General features: G+C 44.8%; 1 protein-coding gene across 1 annotated transcript in view; it reads right to left on the bottom strand.

Annotated features, from left to right (window-relative positions):
* The window catches only part of RYR3 (ryanodine receptor 3), a 1,933,484-nt gene that overhangs the window by 850,171 nt on the left and 1,061,994 nt on the right, over positions 1-21,319 (bottom strand). Inside the window, exon 48 of the mRNA XM_078661960.1 lies at positions 530-750. Coding sequence (XP_078518086.1) covers positions 530-750 — 221 coding nt within the window. The remainder of the gene's footprint in view (positions 1-529; positions 751-21,319) is intronic.

Below are 21,319 nucleotides of genomic sequence, written 5' to 3'. Positions count from 1 at the left end.
CCAGAAGATATATTTAATTATTGTGCTAGTCTCATTCATACCCATAAAAAGTTATTAAAGATTTGTTTTATTTTTTTATATGGTTGCCGTATGTGATCCTCGTGATGTATTCTATTTTATTTTTTATAGTACCAAATGAAGAGAAATACTTTAAAGTATTTTTGCCACAAAGGTAGATGATTGGTTGTTACTTAAAGAAACATCCCGAATCGTCATTAATATGGTACAATGCAGCAGATCAGCATTAGGGTTTGTTTAGGAAGGAAGGTGAATGCTTGAATGACAGTGTGGTTCCAGCATCAGCAGCACCAGAGCTGCTAAGAACCTGGAACCGCATTAACATTTAATAGAACAAGAACACAAAACACCTCAACAATGAATCAACACAACTTACTGTAAAAGTCCTTGTTACAGATATGCTTGAAAGCACTGAAGTGAGATTTTCCAAAGGAGCATTTCAGCACACAGAAGACCATAAAATCTGTCCTATAGTACCCATGAAGAGAGCCTGGGGAAGTGTCATACTTACTGGCAAATAGCAAGCAGGCACTCCTCAATGGTGTCCCTCTGCGCCTTAGTGAGGGACCGGCCCTTGGACAGCCTGTAGATCGTGTGAAGCGTTGAGTCAACCAGCGATGCATAGTGTTCGGTGCCGGAGAACAGGGGAGCGCACCGTGTCAGCACCGGCAGCACCGCTGAGCAGATGTACCTGTTCAGAGCGAGAGCCATCTCTGTGACACTCAAAGCCGCCTGGGTACAGGAAATGTTAAACAGTCATTTAGTCAGGACATTCAATAGGACAGTTAGATCTGAGTTTACTGAGACAGGTTACTTCCACATGTTGCCATTTAACATATTTTAGATACATTCCTTGACACCTACCCACATTTCAGCATTATTTGGCAATCTTTTGAAACCGTGACACAAAATCAAATTGGAATTTTGGAAATAGGCAAGAAACTGCAAAATAAACCTGGTTCTATAATGAAATATTTACAATTTTCCACAGACACGTGGAATTTAGCCCAGGTTAAGTCATGACTAAATCATTTTACAGAAAGGCACATTGTTGTTGTAATTCTTTAAAAAAAAAATCTTTATTTGGTTTTCTTTGAGTCCTATGTAATTCCATCAAACAGTGCAAGAAGGCACAAACACAAACTGAAATATGAGTATTAAACAGTAGAGGAGCATCAACACACCCACAACCTGCCCCCCACCCACCCAAGTAGAACAATGAGCAAGATGACACATCAATAGATAGGATGCATTTAAATAATGAATATGACCACACCCCTACATATATTGCAACACTAGGTCATGTCAAGGGATTCACAGCTTCAGATGGGATGTGCATGTCGTAATATCTCAACCAACCCCCTCCCCCAGACCTTGTGGAACATGTCCGGGAGCCCCCTACTCTTGTATCTGACCCACTCAGATGCCATGTAAAGTCCATCCCCCTTCTTCATTCTTGCAGGGTTGGGTCCCAGGCACCCCACAATGAAATGCCACATCACGCTTAGCCACCACCAGTCCCAGATTACAGAAAATGAGTTATGCCACGGGGTCATCTACATCTCCTAGTACACCCAGTAGGACGTATTTGGGATCAAGAGGGATGGTCTTGCCCACTGTTGTCCTAATTCTTAGGTAGAAGGTCACTTTAACCACTTTTCAACATCAGTCTTCTAAGGTTATGGCTCAATGTCATTAGAGAGTAAATAAATGGAAATAAAGAAATACTTCTCTGTGGATGGAAGAGCACCTCATAATTAGATTAATATGATATGCATCATCAAAGTAAAAGTGACAGCTACATCAGTATTATTATCCTATCCTTGTTATGTAGCGCCTTAAAAGTGCAAATTTATAAAGCAATCAGTCGATACGAGATGCTATCAGGATCAATAGGTAAACATTCTATGATATAGTAGCCACCACCAGAAACTTAAAAACAGAAAACACATTTTATTGCCATTTTTATTGCCATTCACATGCGTTATCATCAAGAATACCAATAAATTGACTATTTATCGTCAATATACGCATTATCAACACCTTACTGTCTACTTGGTGAAAGTTTCCAACCTGGGAGGTTCAGGAAAGAACTCCAGCTGTTTAGCAACACCTTTTCCTTAGAGGCATACTTCAGAAATCAGTCACAGCTGTGTTACTAGCGAATGCAAATAAGCAGTCTCCACTGCTATCACTTTTGAGAAACACTTGAGTTGACCATGTGAGGCCAAAACCCAGTCCCTGATTTGAAAACGCCTGACACCCACTGTGAATGGAAGATATTTCATTGTTGTTGCCAGAACTGGAATATACAGTGCCACCATCCAGTCTCATTACAGTTTAAAGGCTACATTGCAGTCCCCGTGTAAACACTTATTTGCAGAGGGATGTATGACATTACAACGCATGCTTTTACATCGCATGCCTTTACAACACGTTTTTTACAATGCAAACCTTTACAACGCATAGCGCTTTGGGGTGCTGGATAGTGAATAGTTTAATTTACTATTCCAACTCCAGTCCCCGTGGACACTAGGGAAGGTGTTGGATAGTAAATTAAACTTATTCCCTATCCTAGAGCGCCCCCCAGCGCAATGCGTTGTAATAGTTTGCGTTGTAAAAGTTGCGTCGTAAAGGCACTGCGTGGTAAAAGTTGCGTTGTAAAGGATGCTTCCCTTTGCAGAGTGATCAGAATTATGAGTTGTGTGATAATTATCATATTTCCTGATTTTTTCCCTTGATAGATTCCAGCAAGCCACACCTACTGACATTTACTGGGTGGACAAAACTATAAACCAAAGCAAAACGTGAGGAACTTGGTGTGTTAAAAACAGTTTTTGCATGTTATGCATCATTTATCTCTTGGATACTCAGAGTAGGAGGAATTTGCAGCTTGGCATTTGCCTTCTGTGGTAAATACCCCTCCCTATTCTCTCAACGTGTATTTAGGGCATCAGTCTGCTATCACTACAATGACCTGTGATGAAATATGAACCAGAATGTTTCCTTTTAATGTGCTTGTGGGCATCAGATTTCAATTGCTCTGTTTTGCCTTTTCGGATGAGAAAGAACCTGGAGTGAAAAAAACAATATTTCCTTCTTGTGGCGCCAGTTTCATGGTTCAATTTTGCAGCATTTGTGAAACCTCTTCCAACAATTTTGGTTAGCCTCTCCCATTTTAAAAACATTTGGCTGCAAATGTCTTACGATTTTTTTTTGTTGTAAAACCGTCTTTATTGCAGAGCCACATCACATATACATCTTACATTTATGAGCTTCTTGCATGGTCATTATCAGTACTCATGTCCTGTACGGGTAATTCGTATACACAGCCTGTAAGCCCACAACCCGGGGGTCGGGCGGCGTCAAACAGTGAATCATCTCTCACAGGTATCCTTGAGCCCTGCTATTCCCTATGCAAGTCTTTCTTCAATCTGCTTTTACACTGTTCACCCCTCCGCCCCCCCAAACCCCTCCACCCCTCAACTTCTAAACTCTCCAAACTACCCCCCCACCCCTCACCCAGTGCCTGCGTCTACGCCTGGACTCGCTGTTAGTGTGTGTATATGAGTTCTATCAGGAGTGAGCTGGGATGCCCAAAGAAAGTGTCCCTGGTGCGGCGGTGGGATCCTCAGTTCCTGAATTGGGATGTCCTTCCTCCTCCTCCAGCATACTATCTCGTAGTGCCTGCACCAGCGCTTCCCATGCTTCCGCCGCCTCCAAAGCCCTATCGTCAGCCTTGCGGCGAGCCAATTGGTATCTGAGAGTACTTTCGCCTGCCGCCCATTTGAGATATTCATTAAGCCATCTTTTGTGCGTGGGCCCCTTTCTTGATTTCCAATTTCTAGTTATTTCCCTCTTAGCCAGTATCAGTCCCATATCTATAAACTTGCTTGTGATCCTATTCTTGGGTGTGTGCGGAAACCAATGTAGTACCCCTACCGCCTTAGTGTATTGTAGTTCTCTATCCGTTGCGTTGTTCAATGTTTCGCCTATCTCCTGCCAATAATCTCGTACGTGTGGGCAGTCCTATAACATATGCCCTAAGTCCGCCTCTGCTGTGTTGCATCTGGGGCAAACCGCATTTTCCACCCCAAAATATTGCCCGATTTTCCTTGGCGTTAGGTAGGCTCTATGGAGAATATAAAAATGTATCAATTGGAAGCGCGCATTCCTCGTGCTCTTTCTTGCCGCCTCACTAGTTGCGCCCACGTCGTGTCAGGGATTTCCATCTGGAGGTCCAGTTCCCATTTAGCCTTCAATGTTGTCAGAGGTTTTATAGGTTCTCGCAGCATTCTAGATTAAAGGCACGTCACTGCCTTATATGTACCAGCTGCCATCATGGAGTGTTGGCAGGCCATGGATGTGGCGGGCTCCAGCAGTCCCTCCCCCCAGTGAGCCTGTATAGCTCTGGTCACCGCGGCGTGCATCAGGTAGTCCCCTCTCGGTAGATCGAATCGGTCTTGCAAGATCTGGTATGAAAGTAATACCCCGTCCTCATACAGGTCACCTAGCATTTGTAGCCCCGCATCATCCCACCCCTGCAACCGCGACCAGTCACCACCGTGTGGAAGTGCTGTCACCATTCCCAGCGGTATCTCAGGTGCATACATATGCCGCACTCCCGCTCTCCGCCGCGCACGATTCCAACAGAGCCTGAACGTCTGCTCTTCTAGGGACAATTCTTTAAGGATGAGTTTCTGCTGTAGCGTAATGTACGCGAGCACATGTCGGGGCGTACCTTCGTCCCTCCCCTGCTCCGGGCCTCGATACACCCTCGCCACCTCCTGCGTAAAGACTTGTAATTGAGCCGCTAGGTAGTAAAACTCAAAGTCCGGAACCGCCATGCCCCCCTCGTCCTTAGGCCGGATCAGCGTATCTAACGCTATTCTCCGTCTGCCCGTGCCCCACAGGAACGATATCAGCAATGATCGCAACTGCTGAAAAATAGAGCTCGGAATCCACACCGGTAACGTGCGGAAGTAGTAAAGGAGGCGCGGTAGAGCTATCATTTTCACCAAGGAGATGCGACCTGTCACCGAGAGCGGAAGTGTGGCCCAAAAGGACATACTCCCTTTCAATGCCCTGATACAACAGCCCACATTGCCCTCTAACATGTCCACCGCCTTGTGGTACACATATACCCCTAAATATTTCAAACAAGTAGGCTCCCAGTTGAGTAATGGGCGATTGGCAGGTCGCTTCTCTCCCTGTCGCAATGGGAATAGACAGGATTTAGACCAATTTACTTTTAGGCCTGATAACTTTCCAAAAAGTTCAAGAAGCCTTTCTGCACCCTCCAGCGCCTCATCAGCATCCTCTAGAAATAATAAGAGGTCGTCCGCATACAGCGAAATAGCCTGCGGGTTTCCCCTATAGACCAGGCCCTTGTAATAACGGCCCGTTCGTGCTTCTGCTGCAAATGGCTCCATCGCTAAGGCAAACAGTAGAGGGGATAGCGAACACCCTTGTCTAGTGCCGCGTCACACTTGGTACTGGTGCGATATTAGGGAGCCTATCGGGACTCGCGCCGTTGCGGACGTGTACAGTACCTTAGTTCAGCCTATATAATTGTCGCCAAGGCCGAAGCGCTTCATTGCAAATGTCTTACGATTATGTTAAAGGCCTGAACAAAGAAAGCTGAGTCCAACACAATATAAATACATTATTGTGGAATGTTTCCAGTAAAGGCACTATCAATTCCTGTTTTTTTGCTTTGTGGGTTGTGGAATCACCTAAGGTTGTGTCTACATATATGAAAGGAATTTGAATTCTGAACCTTCAAACGTATTTTCCACTACTGTACAACCTGCAGGATATTTACATTTTGTGCGTACAGCAGACTGAGGTGAAACATCTGTATAAAATAGTTTGGTAAGTTACTACAGGAAATGTGTAAGGTGAATGTGGCCAGTTCTATTGGTTTTGTAAGAATTCTCAGTGAAAATTCTTATTTAAACAATTGTTTATGTTTTCCTGACAGAAATTCTGATACTGGAAGTTTTTGTTTCAGAAAAAGAAAAAAAACATGGTTAAGATTCACAGTATTTTCTACCTGTGTGTGGTGCCCGCTGTTCGCATTCCCTGCCTGGCTGTGCCATGTCGTGCATGGTGGAGCCGGGAAGGAAAAACCACTGGCGGGCTCCTCGCCCTATATGTGGCAGGGTTGGCAGGGTTGGCTATCACTACTGTGACTCCGCGGCCCTGAAGCAACATGATTTCCAACAGCGAAACTAGCTTTGGCTGAACGGTTATAAATATAGAGGGTCCCCCAGCTGTAAATGAGACTTGGAAACCACCGGTCTGCTAGGGTTGGAGCTCTACCAATTTAAAGGCAGAGCCCTCCTCTGCCAAACTCTAACGGAAGCCTGATCGTTTTAACTCTGTTGCCAGGTGATTCCAGTTTCCCGTTGGAACTGGTAATTCCAGCTCTCCACAGTGGGTTTCCCGCTGGTCACTCCAGTGTGAGTCTGAAGTTAGTCTTTTCTGTTTTCAATCTATGTGAGTATCTGTTAGGACCTTGTACCTGTGGGTGAGGGTGTCAGTGTTCATGAGAATGCCTATCCTTTGAGGGCTACTACTTTTAGATCTCTGAACTCTTAACCCCTGAGGAACTCTTCTTCATAGTGGCCCTTAGCACTCCTATTCAGAGATCAACCTTTATGGCTTCCTGCATGCTTTCAGTTTTTTTTTTATCCTGCTCCTTGTGTCTAGTGGTGCCCTCTACTTGTGCCTTTGGCATAGTTTAAGATTTAAGTGGACGAGCACTCTTCCAGTAGAGGTATAAACCTGTAAAATCATCTTTAGTAATTGTGTTTCCTTTTCAAAGGGAGCTACTTTGATAAGTTTTTGTTTGTAAAAAATGCTGCTGTGCTTGCTATTTTTCCTCCAGGAATCTTGAAAACGACCTGGTGGCTTCCAATCAACGGCAGACCAAGACACATGGCACTCGACGCTCTGAATTCCTGTTGGATTTGTTTCACAACTTCCAGAATAACATCCATGAATGGGGTACCATATACGGGACACAATATGTCTAATAACATAGACAGCGCAAAACAGTAATTGAAGGCAAACTACTTTAAATGTGTGTCATCGTTGGAACCGATGGACATGGCAGTGGAAAAGGAATTGAAATGGTTGACGAGGTGGCCATATTTATAAACTAGGCTGCAGTCACGTTGCGTTGGTTTGACGTCAAGTGATGGCAACGTGACAACTCTGGGACATAAACAGGCACGCTCGATGCCCCGTGGCACCGTGGCAGTGAATGAAACGTTTGGTGTAAAGACATCCAATCAGCGTCGAGAGATTTCAGTGCCGCGCCATAGAACAAAGCGGCTGCAGTCCAAGACCCTAGAACATATTTAGTGCCTCATAGGTGTTAATAATGTTCTAGGTTACTTAACTGTAACTACAGATAAGTGCTAATTAGGGATGCGAAATTCACGCAATTTGCTCTTGAGTAATTACGTGGCACGCAATGTATTAGGTTACTTATATTTACCCATAGTTACCCCAGGGTGATGTATTTACCTTGTGCGGTAAATACCTCCTATTCCAAGATTTTAACTTGAAAATGAGGCATAACATAGGAATCAGTTTTTAGCACAACATAAGAAAGTTACAGGAGACACCAACACAGTAGAACGTTTGCTTAGTCTCAAGGAAGCAAAATGGATTTTTCAGGAGAAAAGTGAAACATTTGGGCTTAACGACCTCCTTGAATGGAACAAACTACATTGATAAATACAAGTGCCCCGGTCTTTCATTATGTACCCATGTATTGAGTCTTCTAATGAATCCATACACCCACAGAATATGTCTATTAATCTGGGAAGTTGGTCCAGAAGGGTTGTTTTGCTCATTATTTCTCATTTTATTGTTCCTATGGTATGTGTATGAGGCTGTCACGAGTCCATCTCCTTCCATTTAGGCATTTTTTTAAAAAAAAAATCTGTGTGCTTACATTATGGCTACATCCTTAAAATTTAAGAACAATGTGTTGGGGTGTATATTACAACAGGCCCAATAGAAAACAGGAATTCCTCACACTATACGTCTGAATAGCGATGGCTTAATTAAGTCTATAATAACACACAATAACGTGCCAGAGGTCCTCTGTAATAACCTGACGTCAGACATGAATAAGCATAACATCAGACCCCACGGGTGCTAAATAAAGTTACGAAGTTTTTCTTCTTTTTAATTTAAAATGCTCAAATCTTGCGATAGATATGCTGTGCGCGGTGTGTTCCGCGCTTTCGAATGAGAACTAGCCATATCCAAGATTGCGGCGCTGATATCGCGAGATTACGCGAGCACAGCTTCACTTATCTTGGAGCCGGGTCCGGAAAACAAACACGGGCTGAGTACACGGCAGAGGCTTTCCATCATATCGGTAAGGAGTAGGGGCTCCGGTTCTTCCACTGCATTGGTTTTTTCAGCTAGGAGTTACCAATGAGGGAGTTGCGAACTCTGTGTAGAATATGAATGGGTCAAACAATTTCAGCGAAGCACGCTGGAATGCCTGGAGTCAGTAAGCGCCGCCTGTTGTGCAAAAACAAAAAATGCAACTATAGAGACCTATCTAAATCTTCCACCAATTATAGGGCACTATAAATGCAATAACTGTGCTGCATGCTTGTTCACGAGTAATACGAAATTTTTTGAGTATGGAAATTGTAAATATAATTTAAAATCCTTTACGAATTGTAACTCAAAAAATGTTGTGTATTGCATTCAATGCCCCTGTAAGAAACTGTACATCGGCCAGACTACGCAACAAATCAGGATGAGAATTTCTCAACACCGGAGTCGAATTCGATGTAAGGTACTTACTGCGCCCCTGGTTGAACACTATGTGGAACTTGGACATTCAGAAAATGAGCTGTTGTGGCAAGTGATTGACCATGTTGTACCTAATGTGAGAGGTGGGAATCTGCAGACAACTTTGAATCGTCTCGAGTGTAAATGGATTTTTCTCTGTAAAAGTATTGAAAATGGACTTAATACTGTGGATCAATGGAATAGTTGTGGCTAAAGAAATAACTTTCAGTATAACTTTCATGGCAAAATCTGTTTAAACTAAAAATCTGATGATGTAAAAATACAAAGTATATTTGTGCATGCAAAGGTACACAATATAGGTCTGCTAGTTTTTTGCTTCCAGTTTTTTGCCTCCAGTTTTTTATCTCCAGGTTCAAATGAATTATTGGCATAAAAGAATCACCTAATGGCCCTGGACAACTTAAAAAACTATACGAATTATTGTTTCGTGACTTAAAATAATTAGCGACAGAATAGAATCTCCCACTAGCCCTGGAGATTTAAAAGTAGACGGACGCTATTGTCCTTACCATCTTAGACATACACTTTACCGAGATAATATTGTACATGTCTTTTAAAAAAAAAACAAACCGGCGCTAGTGTCACTATCCTCTTAGACATGCGCATGATCTAGACAATATCGCGCATGCGCGCAGCTAGACTCTACCGGCGCATGCGTTTAAAAACACTCAGGAAGCAAGAGAGTAGTGCTCGAGAGAACGCCAGATCGGGAAGTTATCTGCGTTGCCGGACGGCTCAGAACCAAGCGGTGTTTAAGTAAGTGCTAGCATTAGGATAAATACGTCTAGTCCCCGTACTTCTCTCTTAATGGAATTGCTAGGATACACGAATCTAACTGGCGTGTATCGGTTATTTTTCTGTTTTTTGATTAGCTCCCGCATTGATGCAGTCCTTGAGCCACTGAGGCGAATAATAGAATCCTCGCACCTCATAACGTCTACCCCGCCACGGAAATCATACCTGGCCCAGGGATTAAGACTGGCTCCTCAATTCTTCAATTCCAAATTGTGAATAGGTAAAAATATCTTAGAATGTGAATACTAAAGTCGGGCTCAACTAAACAACTGAAATTATGAGTTACACAATTGGTTTTCTGTTTCTTTTAGATACTTCTTTGGAAACAAAGACCCTTAATACTAACAACTTTAGCCTCTGCAATTACTGGCGCTTTTTGCACAGACTACGTGTAAGTGTTAAGTTGAAATTACTTTGCCAGGGCCATTTGCTGTACCCTCCTTAATTGTAAATGTAATCATCTCCCCTTTATTTTTAAAGGTAGATTCACGAGACTGGTCCAATTAATTTCCCTGCCTCGTAGGAATTCAAGTTTCTTTAAGTAAGTGCACAAGTAAAGTAAAATGCGTAAACTAGTCTTCAACTGGCCAGGTCCAGGACTAGAACTGCCACTTGTAGTGCAGCCTAAAAAAATGTGTGGTTTGACCTAATTTATAAGTGATTGTGGGCAATTTAATAACGTCTCAACTATCAATTTCTTTTGTGGAAATTTGGGAGTATAGATTAATTTACTGGTCTGTCTTGTATAATACCTTAGAACTAAAACTAATTCTAATTCTATTATTAGTTTCAGGGAAGCTCACGTCCTGATGATGATCTAAAATAAATCAGATCGAAACGCCGTCGACAAAACTCAAGGAAAACTCCCCCATTTTTACTGTATATAATTTATGTGGGAATACCCTTGTGGTGACATTTTGTATATAAATGTATATAAATGTTTTTTTAATATATTCACTAAAGTCACTTTAAGCACTTCTGTCACATTTGTGAGCACCTGATAAGAAAGTCATTATTGCTATTGTTAATTGATTTTGCATTATTTTTTGTTCAATATTATAATAAAACTGAACTATATGGTATTCTACTAAGACTCTCTCCCATAATTAATTTTATGAATTAATTTCATAATTTACAACACTTCCCTCAGGACCTCGTTGAGGCCACCCAAAAACCATTGTAATTTCTGCAAGTACTCTTAACCCCAGGTTGTATTAATGGGGTACCCTTGTTCTCTTTAAACACTGGAGTCAGTAAGCGTCAGTCGAGATAGCGACTGAAAGTCCGCAGTGGATCCTGAAATCGCTGATACGAGCTAGCTGGGTGCTTTTGAAATCAGTTTGTACTCTGACTAAGTATTCGATAGTCGGAAGTCCAGCTGAAGAATCCCCTTATTAATCTTGAAGCCACTAGCATGTAACACCAGGATTGTTTTTAGACATTATAACATAGATATGTTATAATGCTAAAACAAACGAAAAGTGAATGCTATGCAAGTACTAAACTTTTTGTGGTCTCATCTCTAAACACATTTAATCTATGTTTGTTGTTTTCCCGCAGTAAACCGACGGGGAAATTCCTCTATGAACACTGTAATCACAGTTTCATTAGATAGCTATCCAGCGGCCGGTACGAGCGAAATGGCCGTGAAAGGGTAAATATTAGTAAGGTTTATGCGATTTGGTCTAAAGTGGCGTGAGCCCCACACGCAGGTTGCTAAACACGGTGTACCTATTTTATTTCATTTCAGTTGTGCAGACTAAAATGGTCAGTATGCAGTGGCACTAAAATTCATGACGCCCTGAAGAAATTGCATAAATGTTTGTATGGCAATGAAACATGTCGGCAAGTACAATAGTAGTGGTGGTTGGATAGGTAGTGACCTCACTTACTATTTTTAGATCCCCGCACCCAACACAAGCAAAATAATAAAGTGATTTATTTGTGTTGTCGTGTGTTATGTGTTTTTACACGTTGTTGGATTCTTTGTAGATCACTATTTTTGATCTTCCTTTTTCACTGCATATTCTATTTACACAAATCTTTTTGTGTTCTGGACACTTTCTCTTTTCCTTTCTGAGCTTTAAAACACCAATGATGAGAACAGGGCAACCCTGGTGAGTACCAGCCAGGTTCCCGTTGGTGGTGCGCCCGTGAGGTGTTTTCTCGCTCTCACTCACATTTTTTTGTCATTTATGTTACACGGATGACACTAAGGTGTATAAGTGTTTATGTCTCACAACTGATTTAATTTTTTGGAACGGGCGTTTTGATAATAAAGGCACCATCCAGGGCTATACCAACTACCCCAACTAATTAAAGATAAGGGAGTTGTTTGTTGCAATATTGTTGCAAAAACTGGTATACCCATCAAGAGAAGGATAGGTCTTTATGTGCCTAAACAGGTCTAGGTCTTGTATTCGTATGTGGTATTATGAGTGGAGGGCGACCTACGACTAGCTTTACCCTCTAAGCTCCTGTGTTTTTGAAGACCTAGTGATTTGGACAATTCGACTCAAACTTAAGGTCCACATTGTCCTCCTCATCTTTTATATCTAGATGCTCACGCTGATCCTTATTAAAGTTGGGTTTGGATCAGCGTCCGCACCTTTTTAACTTTATCACTTTCACACTTTTTTTCACTGATTTTTATTCAATCCAGCTCCACTGCAATTGCAGGTGTCGCAGCACACCAGACAGGTCTTTTACCTGTCCGGTGAAAACTACCCAATGATGAAGCATGTCACCCAATAGTTGGGTGAGTGAGGGTAAGAAATAAAAAATTATTATTTTTTCCACATTTCACTTCACTTTAAATCTTTTCTTTTTTATTTATTTAGTCACTCCTCTGTTGTTAATTATATTTGGAATGGGGTATAGGAGTGTCCTTTGAGCCCTTACTCACTTGTTGTTGTTGTATACCCCAGTGGCTCCAGCCAATCCCATAAAGGGATACAGTAACACCAACACGACCTGTTCTTTTTTTCTGCACTACTCCGAGTGCATGTCTCCCTGCTGGTCAGGTGAGTGGGGCGGGGGTCTTGATTTAGCAAACCCTTTTAGCAGTTGGTATTTCGTGTGGGGGGAGTAGTTTGTTTGTTTTGCTGTTGTACTGCTTCGTATGTACTTTGTGTTAAGAATTTTTTTCCCCCCGTTCGTTTGCCTGGCTCTCCATGTCCTGCTCTAGCGGACCTTGGAGGCATTTTGTTATGTGAGCTTCGGTCGCTTTGGACCTCGCTCGGTATGGGGGCGCCTGGGGTCCTGCTGTGCGGGGCCGTTCCCGGTTTGTTCTTTTCCCGGCCGCACGTCCTGCTGTGCGGACTTGACGCGGCCGGGTACGCTTTGGTGACAGACCGGGTATTGCAATGCGGTCTCTCCGAGGCGCGATTATTGCTCCCTCCCGCTTACCTGGTACAGCGTTTGGTCGGTGGCCGCCATTCGGGTATGCTCTTTGGGGGCGTGTGTTGGGTGGTTTGATTGGTTGCTTGGCAACCTCGGGGCCTTTATTACCCGGACGTGTGTCTTCCGGTTTGCCCGTGTTTGTTCACTCATTTGGAGTGAGCATGGAGCGTGGTTCCTCTGAGATGACTGCTCCTGGTTCCTTGTCAGAGGCTTCTACTTCTGGGGTGTCAATTCCTTTTATCGAGTTATTGCAAAGGATGATAGATTCTGCTGTGGCTGCTGCCTTACAGGATAGGGTCCCTGTTCCTCCTGACAAGAAGGCGCGGATGGATGACGTTCCGGCTGTTGACTCTGACGCTGAGGAGGATGTTGATGTCAAGGGTCGTTTGGTGCAGGGTGCCGACCTTAAGGAGGTGCTGTGTCACATACGCAAAAACTTGGTTTTTCCTGACTCTGTTGTTCCTCTGGAGGATGATTTGTTTTCTCAGTATCAGCGTCCTGAGCCTGAGTCATTGCCCCTTCATTCTTCTGTGTTTGAGGTGTTGGAAACTGAATGGAAAGATGTGGACAACGGCTCTTTTCCTCATTTCCTGAATAAACGTTATCCTCTACAGGATTTTGCGATGAAATTTCCTTCCTCGGTCAAGGTAGATTCCTTGATGGCCAGTATGACGTCTCATGGGACTGTGGTCTCTGAGGATTCCTCTCCTGCTGACCCTGTTGATCGGAAGGTGGATGGTGCGGTGAAGCGCACTTTTGCGGCTGCTAACTTTTCCATTCGAGCGGCGGCCTATTCCTCTTACACGATCCAGTCCTTACTTAAGGATTTTCAGTCTCTGTCGGAATTATTGGACCAGGGGGAGAATGTCTCTTCTACCCTGGCGTTGATGGAGCAGCAGGTTCGCCTGCTATCTGATGTTTCCTTTGATTCGTTGGGGGCGGCGGCTTCAGCGGCTGGGTCATCTGTCGCTGCTAGACGTCAGCTATGGCTTCGTTCTTGGAAGGCTGATGCTGTGCAGAAGAGTCTCCTGATGAAGATCCCTTTTTCGGGTGTTAAACTGTTTGGTCCTCCTTTGGATGACATGGTGAAGAAGACGGCGGAGGACCGTAAGCTCCTTGCTCCTGAGCGTACTGGTCGCTTCCGTGCCTTTGCTTCGCAGAGGTCTTTTGGTCCTTCTAAGAGGGGTCGGGCTGGTCAGCCCTTTTGTGGAAGGGGGCGTGGCCGGGGTGCTCCTTCCTTTGATAAGTCCCGGTTCTCCAGTGTATCTACCTCCTCCGCTCCTGCTTCCAAATCCTGACTGGATCGCTCCTGGTGTAGGTCCGGTTGGGGGTCGCCTCACTTGCTTCATGGACTCTTGGCGAGAGGTTGTGTCAGACCAATGGGTGCTTCAGGTGCTTTCGGAAGGTTTGCGCCTTGGGTTTGCCCAGACTCCCCCAGACTGTTTCAGGGCCACTCCTTGTCCCAGAGATCCTGTGAAAAAGTTGGCGCTTTTGGAAGGCATAGATTCCCTGGTGGTCAAAAAGGCGGTGATTCCTGTGCCCTGCGATCAGTTGGGGAAGGGGGTGTATTCCATACATTTCTTGGTGTCCAAGCACACCGGGGGATGTTCGGCCTGTGATGGACCTGAAGTGGGTCAATACTTTCATCCCTCACCAACGGTTCAAAATGGTTTCGCTTCAATTGATCCTTCCTCTGGTGTCTCAGGGCGATTTCCTTGCGTCAATAGACTTGAGGGATGCTTACCTGCATGTTCCTATTCATCCGGACTTTCAGAAGTTTCTCCGGTTTTGCGTGCTGGGTCGTCATTACCAGTTCCAGGTATTACCTTTTGGGCTCTGCTCTGCTCCCAGGATCTTTACTAAGATTCTGGCTCCTCTTATTGGACCTTTGCATGGGGAGGGCATTAGTGTTTTTCCGTATCTGGACAACATTTTAATTTCTGCTTCTTCTCTTCCTAAGGCGGAGTTGCATGTCCAGAGAGTGTGCCATGTCCTGGAGCATCATGGGTTCCTCGTGAATGTGCCAAAGTCCTCCCTGGTTCCTGCGCAAGAATTGACTTTCATTGGGGCTCTGTTCAGGACTCCGTTGGGGATGGTGTTCCTGCCCCTTCCCAGGATTCAGTCCCTGATGTCTGCAGTTTGCGCCCTGTTGTTGGGGCATTCTCATCCAGTGAGCCTATGGTTGAGGGTTCAGGGTCTGATGTCGGCGTCGTTGTTGACGGTGCCGTGGGCTCGCCTCCACATGTACCCGGTGGTGTCGCACATTTTGTCGCATTGGGACCCCTGTTCCCTCGATATGGGTGTTTTGGTTCCTATGTCGGAGGATGTTCGGGTGGTACTGTGTTGGTGGTTGGACGAGGGTCATCTGTCCAGGGGCTGCCCCTTTCTGATTGTTCCCGCCCGCGTGGTCACTACCGATGCCAGCCTGCTGGGGTGGGGTGCTACTCTGGGGATTTCGACGACTCAGGGGGTTTGGCCTCAGTCGGTGTTGTCATGTTCCTCCAACTACAAGGAGCTGAAGGCCGTCCTTCTGGGTCTGTTGGATTTCTCGGATCTTGTTCGGGGTCACCATGTGCAGATCCGAACGGACAATCAGGTTGTAATGTCTTATGTGAACCATCAAGGGGGGTGCAAGGTTCGCTCCCTCAGTTGCCTCAGCCATCGAATTTGTTGTTGGGCGGCGGTGCATCTGGAGTCCCTGTCTGCCATTTACCTACCTGGCGCGGAGAACACTGTGGTGGATTGTCTGAGCCGGGTGTTTCCATCCATGGGGTCCTTGTCCCTCACGCGGTGGATGTTCAGGAGGTTGCAGGTGATGTTTGGCTGTCCGTTAGTGGACCTGTTTGCCTCCCGGGACAATGCCCAGATCCGATGCTTTTGCACCATTATGCCTCGCCAGGATGCCTGGAGAGTGGACGCACTTTCGTTCTTTTGGCCGAAGGGTCTGTTGTATGCGTTTCCCCCTGTTCCCCTGATTCCAGCTGTGTGGAGAAGATCAAGAGGGAGGGGTTCTTTGTGCTTCTGGTTGCTCCTTGTTGGAAGCGTTGCCCTTGGTATCCCCTACTGTTGGAATTGGCTGTGTCTCCGGGTTGGGCCTTGCCGTTCATGCCTTATCCTCTGATGGGTCCTCTTCTTCCTCTGCCTGTGTTCCGTTCCCTGGGTCTGCGGGCCTGGCTCTCGAGAGGGATTCCCTGATACGTGAGGGTTGTTCTGTGACTGTGGCTGGGGTGAGTCAACAGTCCCGGAGGCCTTCTACGCTTAAATCCTACGCCATGCATTGGGATAATTTTGCTTCTTGGTGTGTTGGTCGTGGGCTGTCATTGGATTCTTTGGATCCGGCTCGCATTCTGGATTTTCTGAATGATGGCTTTGTGTTGGGCTTGGCCATTTCGACTCTTCGGGCTCAATGGGCCGCCATTCGGGCATTTCATGTCCTCCCTTTGGTTTCGGTTTCTCCATTGGTTGCTAGACTTTTTAAGTCTCTTTCTTTCCAACGCCCCCGTCCTATCATGTGTCCTCCTCCTTGGGACCTTCCTTTGGTTTTGCGTTCTTTGCAGTTGGCTCCTTTCGAGCCATTGGAGTCGGTGGACTTGAAGTTTTTGACACTCAAGGTGGTGTTTCTTGTGGCGATTGCTTCTGCCAGGCTTATGGGTGAGTTGGGTGCTTTCCTTCGTTCTGCCCCATTTTTGTTGGTTTTGTCGGACCGTGTGGTCTTGCGCCCTCATCCTACGTTTGTTCCCAAAGTGGATTCTTATTTTCACCGGTCTGCTGAGGCGGTTCTTCCGGTTCTTTGTCCTGATCCTTTCGCGGATGAGGATTCCCTTTTGCACCTCTTGGATGTTCGTCGTGCCTTGTTGATCTATTTATCACGCACGTCTTCCTTTTGTAAAGTGGACAATTTATTTGTCAATTTTGGTTTGTCGCGTCAGGGCCTGAAACCCTCCCTCTCCACGATCAGTCGTTGGATTAAGGAGGCCATTCTGTTGGCTTATGCTTCGATTTCTGAGGTCCCCTCCCTTCCTGTTCAGGGTCATTCCACCCGATCTGTTGCTGTGTCATGGGCTTCTTTCAAAGGGGTGTCCATGGAGGATGTTTGTAGGGCTGCTACGAGGTCTTCCCCCCATACCTTCATGTCCCATTACCGCCTCCAGATTGGGGGTGGGGGTTCTGTTTCGTTTGCCTCTTCTGTTTTATATGTGGGGGTACCTTGAGAGGTTGTCCTTTTGGTTGCTGTGCCTCTATTTAATAAACTGTTTTTCGCTGCACTGTTGGTGTGGTCTGTTTTCCTTACATGAAGCTGATTGCTTTGGTATCGGCTCATATGTGATTACTGTGGCGAGGAAGACGGACGAGGAGGTAATGCCCCGGTTACTTACCGGTAATCTTCATTACTCCGAGTCCTTGTCTTCCTCGCCACAGTATAGTTTCCCTTCCCTCCCGGCCCTGTTGGTGGCTTCATGTCTGCGGCTTGGTTCTTCAGGTCGTGTTGGTGTTTCTGTATCCCTTTATGGGATTGACTGGGGGCCATCTTGGAGGAGGGAGAGGGAGACTAGAGCGTTTTTTTGTTTTATACTTGGAGTTCTGTGTGGAGCCGGAGGATCATATGTGATTACTGTGGCGAGGAAGACAAGGACTCGGAGTAATGAAGATTACCGGTAAGTAACCGGGGGCAATACTTCGTAATGAGAGTTTAACGGTAGTGTGTCAACTTCATTATGTGATCTGAACTCTGGCCAATAGAAGAACTCCAAGTTCAAATCCCATCACTTTTGAGGCATGATGGGATACAGGAGAAAGGGTGAGGGCCATAAAGCACAGTGCCAGCTTTTGTTTTCATTTATAATGCAGCATAACTGCTAACCTTGTCCTTAATTCCCTTTCTTTTTCGTTTTGTCACTTTTCTTAATGTAGAGACTATTTGCTTTGATTTGATGCTTTAAAAAAAATAAAATAAAATTGGTAATTTTTAGATGTTAAAATGTCGCAGACAAAATGGTTTTTACCACTGGAGTATTCTTTTTTTTAAATGAAAAGCTTATATACATTATAACATTTATTTTTGGAAAAGTGCTCTGGTATCTGGCACTTGGGCAGGACAATTCAGTGCTCATTACTACTGCTGGGAAGCAAAGTAAGAGTAACGATGGAGTAAACAGAACAAATAGCGGTAGGCTAATTTAACTTGTTTCAAAACACTGCTTGTTGCATTGTCAACTTTGCTCTGCACAGCTCATCAGAGCAGTAGTGCTTGGAGGAGAATGTCTTTCTCCAAGTTCCCACTCTGAAAATGTCCTTTAGAGGTGGCTGTAACTGCCAAACCTCTTGTAGAGGGAGCTCTGACCCTACTTGGCAACCGTCTGTTCACCTACGCATGACCTTAAGTGATGCAGGAAGAAATCGAATTTTGATAAGCGTTATTGAAACACTGCCTTGCCTGTGCTACCAGGTATACAGCCTTTACAACGAAACTTTTACAACGAACTACCATTACAACGCAACTTTTACAACGCAAACCATTACAACGCATAGCGCTGGGGGGCGCTCTAGGATAGGGAATAGGTTTAATGTACTATCCAACACCTTCCCTACTATCCACTGGGACTGGAGTTGGAATAGTAAATTAAACTATTCACTATCCAGCGCCCAAAAGAATTATGCGTTGTAATGATATGCGTTGTAAAACTTGCGATGTAAAGGTAGGCGTTGTAAAAGTATGCGTTGTAACGTCATACATCCGTGCTACCACAAAGAGGTGGCCTGATTGGTGGAGGTCATTGGTTTTATCCGACTAGAATTTTAAATACCATGAAAGTATGTAAAATTATTTTGGCAGTAGAGCATGTCAATGGGAAAACAGTCTGCAAACAGTCTGCAAAGAGACCCATCTGTTCTGGTGAAAAGTCAAAGGAACTTTAGGGATAAATCGTATGTTGGTTTTGAGGGTCAGTTTATTCTTGTAGAAGCCTTAGTATCTATATCCAAGAAGCTTGCAACTTGCTTACCCTACTAGTTTATCTGATGGCAAATACGAAAGATGTTTTAATTGACATTGAATAGATGCTCTATGAACTGCTTCTAATGGGAGCTGGTAGAGTGGTGCTAGGTTCACACAATTGAGGACGTCTTGTAACTAGTGGAAAGGAGAGCTAGAAACATCTCATGAACTCTTTGGTTATTCTTGAGAAGAATAAACAATATTGGCCTGGTTTTCATAGGTATCTTGAAATAGCTGCTAGATGTACTCTGATGGAAGAGTATTTTCGTTCTTAACTGGCTAGATGGAGGAAGTGACGAGACTGTAATGTGGAGGGATTCAGAGCATGTCAAATCTTTGGATTGAGCTTGTCCATCTAATAAATTTAGAGCACAATGTGCTCTATCCACCAGTAAAATCTGTCTACAATCGTCCGGAAGTTCTAAATAATCAAATCTTAATTCTGAGGAGGCCAGTTGTCAACCAGAAGTACTGTGGGTTGAGTATAACAGATGGCCCTTTTCTCAGGACAGCAGATGGTATGTTCAGATTGAACTGGATCGAAGTTTCTCAAGAAGGGTTCCACTATTGAGAGAAATAGTGCTGCCTAACCCAAACCAGCGCTGCCAGGATCATTATACCTGGCTCTCTTATAATCTTGGTGGACACTGGGGGCCTCATTTATGAGGCCGTGCGTGAGTTTTGCGCTTCCGATGCGTCACTTTTTGTGACGCATCGGCGGCGTAAAACATACGTCGTGTTGCGCACTATTTACAAAGTGACGCATCTAAGCAGATGCGTCACTTTGTAAACCCCTGCGCTACATTTTACCTGCGTCAGGTATAATGTATGCAAAGGGGGCGTTCACACGCAAAAAGCCTCGTAATAGTGACGCAGTGAAATCTATGAGATTTCACTGCGCCACTTTTAGGACGCTGGTGCGTTAAAATCTTGCGCCTGCCTCACAGCAGGCGTAAGACTGACGCAAGCCCTTTCACATGGGGCTTTCCCCATGTGAAAGGACGCATTGCTGGAGTTGCGTCACTTTTGTGACACACCCCAGCAATGCGTGACTTTTGCGCTTACAGATACGTCAGAAATACTGACGTATCTGTAACTCCTTGCGACATGATGCGTCATATTATAAATATGACGCATCAATCATGTCGCAGGGAGAGCGCAGTGAAAAGTGACGCATCGCTGTTTTCACGCAGCGATGCGTCACTTTTCATAAATAAGGCCCTGGGTTTCAAGCGAAATGGAGGACATGAGTAAGTAAACTTGCCATGCTAGTCCTCACCTAGAGACCTCAAGCACATACACATGCTGATGAAAAAGAGACATTTGGCATTGTGATTGGTGACAAAAAGACAATAGTGATGAGTAACAAAGACAGAGACCGGTCATCCATTTTCCACTTGTGGGAACTGTTGCATACAAAGGGAGCCTGCACTGACATCACATATCTACAGTACATGCTAGGCTGAAATATTAATTTTTTGCTGCCCAAGGACACAGGCATTGAGTCTCCCTTGACAATGAAAGGGGTCTAGTTTATACAAAAAATTGGTTTGCCCTGCACACACTAATGTCAACATGTAATACATAAATAACAGATATCAACAATTCTAGTCTTTCTTTGTATTTGTTAGGTTTATTCTCATATGTTCTTGTTTGGTTCTTTTTTAGCCTCTTTTTAGCCAACACGTGTTTCGTCACCCATCAAAACACACAAGATGATGGACGGAATGTTGCACAATGGCAAAACATTCACCCCAGTCACAGATCTGGGTTTAATCCATCGTTATTTTGCTCACCAAGCCACCCCAGTTCAGACATGGCCATATGCAAATCAGTCTGTGCCTCATGGGAACAGTCCAGCCCGAACTGCCAAACCATGTCGTTCCTGGACCGGAATCAAGCATCCTAGGACCGGTTTCTGGCTATCAGCGGTCTTCAGCCAGGATAGCTTAACTCCAGTGGCTTAGTGAGCACGGGACCCATGTCTGGGCATACCCTTCCCACATAAGGTGAACAGCAAAACACACAAGATGATGGTCGGAATGTTGCACAATGGCAAAACATTCACCCCAGTCACAGATCTGGGTTTAATCCATCGGTATTTTGCTCACTAAGCCACCCCAGTTCAGACATGGCCATACGCAATTCAGTCTTGACCCTGTGCCTCATGGGAACAGTCCAGCCCGAACTGCCAAACCATGTCTTCCCTGGACCGGAATCAAGCATCCTAGGACCGGTTTCTGGCTATCAGCCGTCTTC

This window comes from Lissotriton helveticus, chromosome 9, assembly GCF_964261635.1.
Source record: "Lissotriton helveticus chromosome 9, aLisHel1.1, whole genome shotgun sequence".
NCBI classification, from domain to species: Eukaryota; Metazoa; Chordata; class Amphibia; order Caudata; family Salamandridae; genus Lissotriton; species Lissotriton helveticus.
The sequence above is the reverse complement of the archived record's forward strand: the minus strand, read 5'-3'. Positions and strand labels throughout refer to the sequence as shown.